Source organism: Glycine max, chromosome 5 (genome assembly GCF_000004515.6).
Source record: "Glycine max cultivar Williams 82 chromosome 5, Glycine_max_v4.0, whole genome shotgun sequence".
In the NCBI taxonomy this organism is placed as follows: domain Eukaryota; kingdom Viridiplantae; phylum Streptophyta; class Magnoliopsida; order Fabales; family Fabaceae; genus Glycine; species Glycine max.
Window position 1 is genome coordinate 10,964,483 of NC_038241.2, and position 12,343 is coordinate 10,976,825.

Genomic DNA, 12,343 nt, shown 5'->3' on the forward strand with positions numbered 1-12,343 from the left:
TGTCTCTTTTAGTTATGTTTACATTCTCCTTGCAGTTGACTATGTTTCAAAATGGGTGGAAGCCAAACCCACTAGAACTAATGATGCTAAAGTTGTTGCAGATTTTGTCAGGTCTAATCTGTTCTACAGGTTTGGAGTACCTAAAGCAATTGTTAGTGATCAAGGAACCCATTTTTGCAACAGAACAATGCATGCCCTGCTTAAAAAGTACGGGGTGGTACACAGGGTATCCACACCATACCACCCCCAGACCAATGGACAGACATAAATTTCTAACAGGGAAATCAAGAGAATTCCAGAGAAGATTGTGCAGCCAAACAGGAAAGATTAGAGTACCAGGCTTGATGATGCTCTCTGGGCACATCGGACTGCCTACAAAGCACCCATAGAAATGTCTCCTTATCGGGTTGTCTTTGGAAAGGCATGTCATCTTCCAGTGGAAATTGAGCACAAAGCATACTGGGCAGTGAAAACTTGCAACTTCTCTATGGATCAAGCTGGTGAGGAAAGAAAGTTGCAACTGAGTGAGTTAGATGAAATCTTCCTAGAAGCCTACGAGAATGCCAAGTTCTATAAAGAAAAGACCAAGAAGTTCCATGATAGCATGATAGTTAAGAAGGACTTCATGGTTGGGCAAAAAATGTTATTGTATAATTCTAGGCTTGGACTCATGAGTGGTAAGTTGAGGTCTAAGTGGATTGGTCCTTTTGTTGTTACTAATGTTTTTCCTTATGGTACAGTTGAGATCAAAAGCGACTCCACCAACAAGAGCTTCAAGGTCAACGGACATCGACTTAAGCCATTCCTCACGAACCCTTCTCTAGTGGACGTAGTGGTGGAAGAGACTTCCTTACTCCACCCTACTCTTCCTCCACCATGACTTAGGGAGTTTTTCTTTTCCTATCTCCTTCTTTGCTTTTATTACACTTGTCCGATTCTATTTGATGATTTAATTGTTTTTAATCTTTTAATTGTGCTACATTGAGGACAATGTGTTGTTTAAGTATTGGGGGGGGGGGGGGAGTGTTCTTTGGTTTTGCTAGTTTTGTTGGTTTTGTTAATTTGTTAATGTTGTTAGTTTCGTCGGATTGTTAGTTTAATATTTTGGGTCAATTTTGTGTGCATGTACAACTTTGCATGTTTTTCTTTGAATTATAGGATATGTTCAAGAAATGGGTAATTGTTTTGAAAATAAAAGTTTTTGACATTTTGTGACTTGAAATCCTTGATTCTCCTCTGCATGTCATGATAGTTTTGAAAGCCCAATTTGAAAGTGATGAGTTTACCTTTGTGAGAATTTGAGCCATCCATCATCATAATCATTTGGTGTGTTTTGCCCCATTGATTGCTTGCACAATAGCCTTGGCTTGATTCTTGTTGATGTGTCCTAATTCACATGCATATTTGGAAATGATTGAGGCAATTTTGTTCTTATAAGCTTCTAGCCAAATGGACTTACCTTGAATTAATTCCTTTGATAGCCCTTTTGAGCCTTGTTTCCCTTTCCTTGTTTTGAAGCTCACTACAAGCCTTAAGTGAAAAACCATGATATCACCATATCCTTAAGGAATTTTGGAGCTTTGGAATTGTTTTGGGAATAAGTGTCTGGGGGGGGGGGGGTTGTTTCATTGGATAACTTGTTATGTTGGCTATACTTCATGATGTATTTTGGGCCATACTTGATGTACATTGTATATTGGTTAAATGTTGGACATGCTGAATGAAATGCTGTTTCTCAAAGGATATAGAGTAAAAAAAAATCGAAAATGAAAAAGAAAAGCAATAAAGTTGAGTGAATAAGATCTTAAATGGCAAAAGAATGATGAGACTCTTGGTTCTACTCTTTATGTTTAAATTTTATCTTTACTTCTTTTTATTTTCTTATTTTTTTTCTTATTATGCACTTATTCCCCATTGCTCCTCTATTCCTTTGGGATTTAGCCACTTATTCCATATTTTTCCATACCTTGTCCTTGGCCCCATTACAACCTTAAAAGACCTTTTGATCCTCATGTGCTTGTGTTTATGGGTTGATTGTCAATTTTAGAATCTTGCCAAGTTTATGTGGTGTTTGTTTTCTTGGGTGCTTTGAGGGTAAATAGTAGCCTAGACACTTGAGAGATAGAGTGTATATCTTGTGAGGCTTTATCACTTTTCATTCTTGAGCTGATTAACTATTTTGCCATGATTGGGTTGCTTGGATGATTTTTATGAATGTCTTGACTTTTCGGATCTCCTTATGTTAGATGTTACCCATTACTTTCATTCCTTGATGTTCATTGAGAAATATGTGAATGTTTTCGTTTGTCTCTCTTTGATATCCTTGGATTTTGTTCTTTGTTTCATTTTGCCCAGGAGTGCAAAAGGCTAAGTATGGGGGGTTTTGATGTGCCATCATTTTCTTCTATTTTCTAAACCCTTTTTGCACCATTTTAATTACTGATTGGTCTTAATTGTCAATTAATTAGGCAGTTTTATTATTTGGGCCCATTTAGCTAATTTGATGTTTTTAATCTAATTTCAGGAATTAATGAAACATTGGGCTTAATCCGGATTTTGGTTGTGGACTTGAAGAGGGCAAATAAAGCAACGCTTACCTTAGTTAATTTCTAATTAGGAAATTTCGCAATTTTATTTTATGTTGTTCAGTGTTTATTTCATTTTGGGCCAGAGTATTCTAATAGGGCCCAGTGACTTTGAGTGACTCTTTTTAAATAGCAGCCTTGGGATTCGTGCAAGGCATTCTGTGATGTTATTTTCATTATTCAGAGCTTTTGTTTTAGGTTTTGACGTTTTGATGTTCTAAGGCTACTGTTTTCGTTCTTAATGCAAATTTCCGTTTTCTGCTTCTAATTACAAGTTCGTTCTTGCTTCTTCTTCTACTTTCATTTACGTTTCGTTCATTTACGTTTTTGTTTCATGTTTCATTTGTGTTTTCTGTTTGAATCCATGGAAGGCTAGATTTTTTGGTGTTGTTTCCTTTTGAGGACGAAGCCCAACTCTTTTTGAGGTTTCGCTTGTAATGTGGTTTCCTGGCAGTTTTCCTTTCACCAGTTATCCCAAATTCGTGAATATTAATCAGTGCACGCTTCGTGTTCGATTAATTGCCTCTAAGCCTAACTTGCGTTCATGCCTAATGGACGAAGGGCTAACTGGTGTATGTGGTGCCTAATCACGTATTAAAAACCCTAAGTTGATTTTCGCTTAGTAAATTGAAATAGGGTTGGATTAAGTGGTTGACTGTTAGGGACGAATTCTCCATAACCCAGGATAAGAGAATGGCTTCTGAATCAGAGGAAACAACCCGTTTTTAATATTAGTAGTTTCGTATTCCAGTTTACGTGTTATGCTCTTTAATCACAAAACAAACAAACCCCCCCCCCCCCAATCGTTACTGTTACTGCAAGTATATTATGAACATTTGGTTTGTCACTGATCGTTGGGAAACGACCTAGGATCATTTCCTAGTTACTGTATTTTCATGTTTATTTGATTCGGGTACGGCCTCGATCAGTACTCATCTGGATCTGTTGTCCCATTGTACCGCTCGAGGTTGAGTGGTTTCGACTCCAAGGGTATGTCTGCCTCCATAATTCGGTTGATAAAAGGATGTCAACGGGTAGTCTGCCCTACTGGACGGTGCATGTGGAAGAGACTTAAGTTGTTTGTAGTGTTGCCTGTACGTCGGGTGTGTGATTCTCATTCGGTAGTGCTTATCGCCCTATGGATGTAGCCGAAGTGGACTCTTGGACTTCACACGACTTTGAGAGGTGTCTTTTTCTAGAGAACATGAGGGGGACACGCAAAATAAAGGATGCCAGGTGGCTGAGCGTCCACACTCCTATTACAAGAATGACGCGGAGGGTTAACAAATATCTCTGAGTGTCATGTAGGATGCCTCATATATTTTACGAGTCCTGTACAATAAAAAAATTATTTCAAAATTATCATTGTTCCATCATACATGAAAATTTCCTTTTAAATTTGAGCCTAAACAAATTGAAGTTGGTTTTATGAAGAGTTATTCAATATAGTTTCTAATTTTAATTACGCTTTATTTATTTTTAAATTTTGAAATATTTTGAAAAGCTGAAAGTGATTTTTTTTAAAAAAATAGAATCACAAGAAACATATTAATTGTGATTCCAATAAAATTATTTCTAAAATAAAATTTACATGAGAAAAAAAATTGAGTATTTTTTATTTAAAAATTAGAGAAAAGATAAGGTTTGATTGTGATTCGAGAAAACAGACGGAAATTTCTCTTTTTCTTTTCCGACCACGTCTCTCCACGTAGGTCTGTACTAGTCACACTATCCTCTTTCATAAGAGGAAGTGCAGAGATTCATTGACTTTCAAAAACCCAAAACCCTAAAAAGCGCAAGAAAACAAAATCCCCAAAATATCTCTCGCTCTGAAACCGCCATGGATTTGCAGCAGAGCGAGTTCGATCGCCTCCTGTTCTTCGAGCACGCTCGTAAGGCCGCAGAAGCCGAATACGAGAAGAACCCTCTCGACGCTGATGTTCGTTTATTTTTTTCGCTTTTTATTTCATTTTTTTGTTTTTAGATTCGTCGTTTCGTTCGAACTCCGAAAAGTTTTCTCTAAGGATCGATTCATGATTGCTTTTTTTAGATTTTCATCGCATTTAATCTGTTGTTTTATTTTCATGTAAATTGGTGGTTGCTTGCTAGATTGGGAAATGGATTTTTTTTTGCAATTTTAGGAAAAAAAATCGTTTTTCTTTCCTAATCTTTTTGTTTTATTTTCATATGATTTGTTTGCTGCTTGTTTGATTGGGAAATGGACTGTTTTTGCGATTTTTGAAATAATTATTTGGTTTGTTTTCCCTAATCTCTGCAGAACTTAACAAGATGGGGTGGAGCTTTATTAGAGTTGTCTCAGTTTCAGAGTTTTCCTGAATCGAAGAAAATGACCCAAGGTACTGCTTATTCACTATGCCCTAGGTAATTTTTTACTCTGTTTTTTTTTTTGGTTTAATTAAGGGCCCGTTTGTCACAGTTTTTTTTCCATAAAATATCATCTTTTTTATATTAAATATCGTTTTAAAAAGTTTTCCATCGCTTCAGCTTTTCAAAATAATCAGAAGATGGAAAGAATCTAAAATCTATTAAAATCAAAACCTATTTTGAATAGTTTCTCATAAAATCAGTTGTTTTGTTTTTTAATTGTTAACAGATTTAACTTGTGTTTTTGTATGTAAAAATATATAAATCATAAACTTTTTTTTATAATATGTAACAAATGTGCCCTAAATTTGTTTGAACTTGAAATTATCAAATCACCAAGTTAATTTTCGTTTTTCAGGTTTTTGAATGGACCATATAATGATGCAGTGAGTATTTCTGAGCTTATGATTTTGAATTTTCATTTGTGTTTTGTGGATTTGCAGAGGCTGTTTCAAAGCTAGAGGAGGCGCTTGCGGTGAATCCCAAGAAGCATGACACTCTTTGGTGCCTGGGAAATGCTCACACTTCACAAGCATTTTTAATTCCAGACCAGGACGAGGCCAAGGTTTATTTTGATAAGGCAGCTGAGTACTTTCAGCAAGCTGTTGATGAGGTACTTTTTTTGGTTCAGTGTTAATGACAGTCTAAGTGATGTTTTGTGAGAATTGTTTTACTTGTAGAAATAAAGTGTAATGGAATAGTTTTGTTTTATGTAGGATCCTTCGAATGAACTTTACCGCAAATCATTGGAAGTGGCTGCTAAGGTATGTTCTGTATTGTAGTGTATTAGTTTTGTACCATTATCATATTGCCTAAATTACTCATTTGTCATCTACTTTGTTTTTGGAAGCTGCAATGGAATATAGAAATGGGTGTTACAATTTGTTCAGTTTTGTTGTCATTGGTTTTTTCATCTGTTTCATGTCTTGATTGACAAAACTAAGTGAGATATATGGATTTTAAATGCTTTTACAACACTGAGTAAGGAGCCCTGCAAATACGGTGTGGTAATTTGTAAAATGGTTCTGATATCTGTGTTTATGCATGAAAGTATGAGACTGCCTTGACTTGTTGATTGTGAATAAATCCATGTTGACCAGATTTGCATGAATCTTGATGCTATTCATGTGATTTGATCCCAATTCAGAAAGCTGCCATTATAGATCACACAATTGTTTTGGGAGAGTCACCAGATTTGCATTTTCTGTGATGTGTACGAATCTTGGACCAACAGGTTGCATCTTTTATCCAGGTTGTGTCCTTGGCAACCCAATTTCAAGAGCCAACTATTTTTTTCCCAAAGTTTTTTATGAAGGTGATGAGAATGTGTCAAACCTTTTGATCTGTTTGTGTTAAGAAACGTAACCTTATTCTTTTGCCCCCACCCCCTCCTTCCTCTCCACTGCTGTGTTTTGAGTTTGCTAATGTGCTGTGCATGTATAGACTGTGTAGTACAATGTATAATATATGTTGACTACTATTCTGTATAATGAATAGCATTAATTTTGAAGTTTATATTTCAGATTGTTAACTATGGAGTGTGATGTTTGACTATAAAATGTTAATGTCTAGATGTAGAAATGTACAAGCATAAATTTGGTCAGAATCAGTGATTGAGATTTTCTTACTGAAATTTTAATACGGTGTTCATAGTTATCAATCAGAAAATCACTATCACAGTGCTTGGAAAAGTCACAGAGGAGTTGGAACCGAGTGTTTCTCTGTCATGGTGAATTGTGGATGCTATTGCAGCCAATAGTAGGCCACTTCATGGTTATGGCAGTCGCTATTTCACTCTGAGAAGCCCCAAAATGCCCCAATTTTTTTATCCTTCCCTCCCATTTTCAGATTTTTATTTTTGGGTCATTTTGGTCTCTTCTGTAAGACTTAATAGGGTTTGAAGAACTCAGACCAGCCACTCCCTCATATACTTCTTTCTTCCTTTGTTTTTTCTCTTTTCTTCACTTCTTCCTGGGACATTTTGTGGCCAATGTCACTTTCTGATTATGATGATTTAACATGTGGAGTTGGTGCTGGTGAGCCTTCAACCTACACTTGGCAGCAACCAAGATTGAAGAAAGTCACTGCTAGTTCTAAAAGGGAATTGTACAAGATGAAGAGGAAGATGATGTAGAAATTAAAGGAGAAAGAACACATCTACAAATCTAGTTGTGAGGAGAGTTGTTAGGAACTAAGTAAAAATGGGAAAGAAAAGAAAGATTTTATTAAATTAGTGTAAGGAATGGAAAATAGAAGGGAGATCTCTCCCCCAAAGGTTTCCTCTTCACAAAAGGGCTTTCCATTCACAAAGGATTGATAACCATGATCATGCTGCTAGTCAACTGGTTTCTGTTTGTGGTTTTGCTATGGGTCAAGAAGTTGGGTTTGTTGGTTTCAGAGGAATTAGGCTATTCTTTAAACCTGATCTGTTCCTTTTTTTAATATTGCTTTGTATTTTCTGTCCTGTGTTTTTCTATGGTACCTTATCCCCCACCTTTCCCTTTCCTTTTATGTTCTCTTTGTTGCTAGAATAATCTTTGTTTCTTCATTAAAAGGAAAATGTTCAGCAACTTGTTCTCAGATTGGCTACTGGGTCATTCAATTACTAATGTCATTTTTCAGGCTCCTGAGCTGCATGTAGAAATCCATAAGCATGGATTTGGTCAGCAGCAGCAGCAGCAGGCAGCAGCAACAGCTGGATCTTCTACTTCTGCTTCGACAAATGTAATACTTAAAAGATTTTGTTGCCTGTCTTTACCCTGTGATTATTCTGTATCAGGCTTTTGTAGCTAATTTGTTTGTATATTTTTCTCATGATTTTTCTGAGATTTAATAATTTTAAATTTAAAATTTCTTCCATATATGCAATGTTCTCTGACTGAGGACACATTCAAGGAGTGTTGATGCAGTGAGAAATAAAGGAGTTTGTTGACTGGAATGTATGGTGTCATTTCGTTGACAATTAATGGTCTTAAATGTTAATTTTTGTATGATAATTTTGTTTTTTTGTAGTGAGTAGGAACTAGGTGACTAAGGTATGCGGGGCACAAATTTTATAGGATGGGCTCATACTTTCTATCATCACAGCACTTAATTGACTTTGTATGCATCTTAATTATCTAAGTGTATACAGGCTGAGATAGATTGGATTAATGTCGGTGGATTTTTTCTTTGAAGAGAATACTATATGTATTTTATTTTTTTGATAAAAAAATAGAGAACTAATCTTTCAACTGGTCTTGATATAAGTGCTATTTGTATATTTTGGGTTAGACTTGGCTCTTGCACTGCTAGTTATTTATATCTGTATTTTGGTTAAGCACGCCTTGTGCTACAAAAATCGCATTGAAGGCAGATAGCGTCTGATCTTCGTATTTGAGTTGTGTTCATTTATCACCTAATTTGTTTGGTTATTTTTCAGACTCAGAAGAAAAAGAAGAGCAGTGATCTGAAGTATGACATATTTGGATGGATAATTCTGGCAGTCGGCATTGTTGCATGGGTGGGATTTGCAAAATCGAACCTGCCACCACCTCCCCCTCCACCTCCTCGATAAGTGGAGCCATTTGATTTTATCTCATACATTATTGATTATTGAGAATGATATTTGATTTCGGGCAGTGCCGTTTATTTAGTTTTTTTTGACAGTAGTAATGGTTGTCATGGGGCTTATCTTATCCATCATGCGAAATTTTATCTTACCGTGGGTTGAGCAGTTAAAATGTCCGGCTTAGATCTTTGCTAGTATTTGCAAAATCGAAATCATTGCCATTTGCCATCAGGCAAGTATTGAATATAATAAGAATTTTGCTGCAAGGTTTCGGTTTTTCATTGATGGCTCAACTTAATTGAGCTCTTTTTTGGAGGACAGTTGCTGGGTGGTTGCATAGAAGCATTGTAAGTAGTTGCATTAAGTCATTGGTATTAGACACCGTTGCTAGGATGAATTAGTGACTGTTTGGTGAATATTCAAAATTAGTTTTATTCAACTTTTTTAAAAAATGGGATCTTAAGTTTTTCTGATAAAAAAGGCTCTTAAGTTTTAATGGAGACCATAATGTTCTTTGATTAGAATAATTCGGGTTAAATATTTTAACATGCCCCTTTTTGGGACATAAATTGAGATGGATACTAAATGGTCTTAAAGAATTGAAGTTCCTGGTTTGATTTTGCTTTGTCTTCCCAAACCTCGTGAATGGCGACGCTGGCTAGCGTGCGTCATCCCCCCAGGGGTATTCACGGTGGGACAGTATTTTGGAAGGATTGCAGGATGGGAAACAAATATGGTCCCTTAGATATGGACCATTTAAAATTAGTGGCTAAAATAAGTGATGGACTACGATGGGAATATTACGCTAGAATATAGTAAAAAATAAATTGAATAAATGACTTAAAATTTTTAATTTTCTTTTTTTTTTTTCTCTTTCCGGGAACACCCTTATTTTTCCTCATCTGTCCCCTCCTCCCTCCTTCATCGCTCCATCTTCATTCTTCTACTCACCCAAATCGAAAAACACTATCCATCAACAAAAAATGATTTTTTTTAATCCCAACTATGAATCAAATAAAAGAATTTGAAGTTCTTGAACAAACAAGGAAACTCAATGAAATGAATGAATTAAGATGAGCATGGAAGTCATGTTTTTCATTATTAGGGAAAGAAATTACAAGAAGGAAGATGATTATAAATTCTGGCTTGAAAATGCTTCCTAACCACCAGTTGCTAATTATAGCTTCTACCCACTAATTGCCTAACAACTTGCCAAATGGGGAAAACTAACAGAATCAAATAACTAACTTTGGACATGTCAGTTAGCTCCTAACTACCTTCCTAAGCTTGTATCAATTCCTTCCACCCAAAAGAATTCTTGTCCTCAAGGATTAAAGTGAGGAAACTTTTGCCTCAAGTCAGAAAAATTTTCAAGTTGCATCTTCAGGTAGTTGATGTTTTCATTGAACCAAAACTTTGGTTACAACACGATTTCTCCTCTTGACTGTCATTCTGTCAGTGATAGCTTCAGGTTCCTTTTGAGAGGTATCCAATAAAGGTGAAGGACTAAAGTTCCCAGAAGTGGCAGTACCAGTAAACTTCTTCAACTGAGAAACATGAAAGACATTGTGAATCATAGATCCAGGAGGCAATTAAAGCTTGTATGCAACAACACCAATCTTGTCTTCCATTAGAAATGAACCATAGTACTTAGGGGCCAACTTTACATTGGATATGGCTTGCACTGAAACTTGGTGATAAGCATGTAATTTTACATAAACCAAGTCACCAATATGAAAACTCCTATCAGATCTGCCCTTATCTACAAGTTGCTTCATTCTGTCCTGGGTCCTTTTCATGTGGAATTTAAGTAACTTTAACATTTCATCACGTTTCTGCAAACTCCTATTAACCAAAGCAATCTTCAATTCACTTAGGAGATAAGGTAAATCAACAAGAGGAGCTTGGCCATACACAATCTCATAGGGACTTGCTTTAATAGTGCTGTGGTAAGTGGAATTGTACCACCATTCAGCAAGAGGCAACCACTTGGACCATGTGCTGGAGAGTCACTACACATGCACCTGAGATATGTTTCAAGGCATCTATTCACCACTTCTAATTGACCATCAGTTTGTGGGTGATAGGCTGTAGAAAGCTGTACTTGAATCCCTTGTAAGGACATAAATTCCTTCCAAAAGTGGCTAACAAAAACAGGATCCCTATCACTGGTAATGGTTTCAGGAAAACCATGCAATTTAAAGACATGATCAAGGAAGCATTGGGCCACATCAGCAGCAGTATAAGGATGTGATAAGGCCATGAAATGAGCTGCCTTACTAAGCCTATCTACCATTGCAAAAATGACTTGTTTAACAAAAGAAAGACGGAGACCTTCAATGAAGTCCATGGTGATGTGTTGCCATACATGCTCAGTGTAACAGCCGTAACTGTTAATAAATAAATAATACAGTAATAAGTTAATAAATAAATAAATAAATAAGTAAAAAAATATAATTAGGTCATAAATCTCCACTATATAAACCAAATGTTAACCTAGAACAGCTTTTACAAAACACTTTTGTCCCTTTCTCTTTTCTGACGCACAAGAACCCTAACAGAGCAACCAGAGAGCACCAGAGACGCCACCATTGCTAACAGAGAACATTTAAGCGACTACGTCGAGGTAAGGGATGAGTTACTCACGCTTGGGGATTAGAATGAACATGTGTAGAGATCCCTAGAGGATCAATTTTTGGGTTATTTTGGGGTGTTTATGAATTTAATTATGTTTTCATGTTTAATCGCGGATTGAGTGTGTTTGATGAACCAATTGGTGTTGTGTTGCAAGTTTGTTGTAGAATTGATGTGTTCTGTTACGAGTTTGTTGTAGAATTGATGTGTTCTGTTGCGAGTTTGTTGTAGAATTGTGGCTGATGTTATTTTATGGAGTGTGTAAACTTGAATGGGTATGAATAATGTGTGTGATTTTGTGCAGTAATGTTATTTATATAAATTCAGCTTTAAGTATTATATGTTTCACATGCTCTAATGTTTTATTATATAAGAATGTGATAACTCATTCCCGGTGTGTGTTTGTGTTTGGACCTTGTTTTGAGCCGGGATAATCTTACCTTTTATTAAAAAAAATATATTCTATTATGTTTTCACTAAGTGGATGTGAACCTTTACCCTTTTGAATTGATTTAAATTAAATGTGTTTAAAAAGAAAAATTATTAATTAATTTTGCATTTTTTTCTTCTTTTATTATTATGTGTTTATAATCTTTTAAATAAATTTTGTATGATTTATTTAATTAGTTAGTTATAATTGTAAGGGTAGAGGGTGTCACATTTAGTGGTATCAGAGCCAGGTTGAACCTTTCGGCCATGTGTGTTATGAGCTTTTTGTGTTTCCTTGTGTACTCTGATGTGTTGTATTTGTTTTGTTTCATTAGAGGTGTACTCTATTGTGTTGGTATATTTTTTTTTCAAAGTTTTGTTTCTTGCGTGGCATAGGAAGTAATGGCTGCGAGAAATGAGCGAGAACGACTTCTTACCGAGGCCTTGAACAACTTGGCGCAAGTTATGGCCAATCAGGGAGGCGGTGGAGGAGCAACTGTGTACCATGGGTTAGATCGCTTTCAGAGGAACAACCCACCTACTTTCAAAGGGGGTTATGATCCTGAGGGTGCTGAGGCTTGGCTGAGGGAGATTGAGAAGATCTTCCGGGTGATGGAGTGTCAGGACCATCAGAAGGTGTTGTTTGCTACTCACATGCTAGCAGCTGAGGCGGAGTACTGGTGGGAGAACACTCGCCCACGTTTAGAGAGAGAGAGGTTGAGTTCTCTATAGACCTAGTGCTCGGTACTGGACCCATATC

The 12,343-nt window shown here is 36.3% G+C and overlaps 1 protein-coding gene across 2 annotated transcripts; it reads left to right on the forward strand.

The window, feature by feature from the left end:
• Positions 1-4,256: 4,256 nt before the first annotated feature.
• Positions 4,257-8,686, forward strand: LOC100819858 (mitochondrial import receptor subunit TOM20-like). Of its 2 annotated transcripts, XM_041015242.1 has the most exons (7): positions 4,257-4,524; positions 4,864-4,942; positions 5,414-5,583; positions 5,687-5,734; positions 6,223-6,285; positions 7,593-7,694; positions 8,392-8,620. In XM_041015242.1, exons 1-7 carry the CDS (start codon positions 4,426-4,428, stop codon positions 8,524-8,526), a joined length of 696 nt encoding a protein of 231 aa, XP_040871176.1. In that variant the 5' UTR covers positions 4,257-4,425; the 3' UTR covers positions 8,527-8,620.
• The last annotated feature ends 3,657 nt before the right edge of the window (positions 8,687-12,343 follow it).

Excerpts from the sequence above, each read along its gene's own strand:
- LOC100819858 (XM_041015242.1), top strand. The coding sequence starts at position 4,426 with ATGGATTTGCAGCAGAGCGAGTTCGATCGCCTCCTGTTCTTCGAGCAC. Across the intron at positions 4,525-4,863 it reads AGAACCCTCTCGACGCTGAT|AACTTAACAAGATGGGGTGG; the intron begins GTTCGTTTATTT and ends TAATCTCTGCAG. Across the intron at positions 5,735-6,222 it reads CATTGGAAGTGGCTGCTAAG|GTTGTGTCCTTGGCAACCCA; the intron begins GTATGTTCTGTA and ends TCTTTTATCCAG.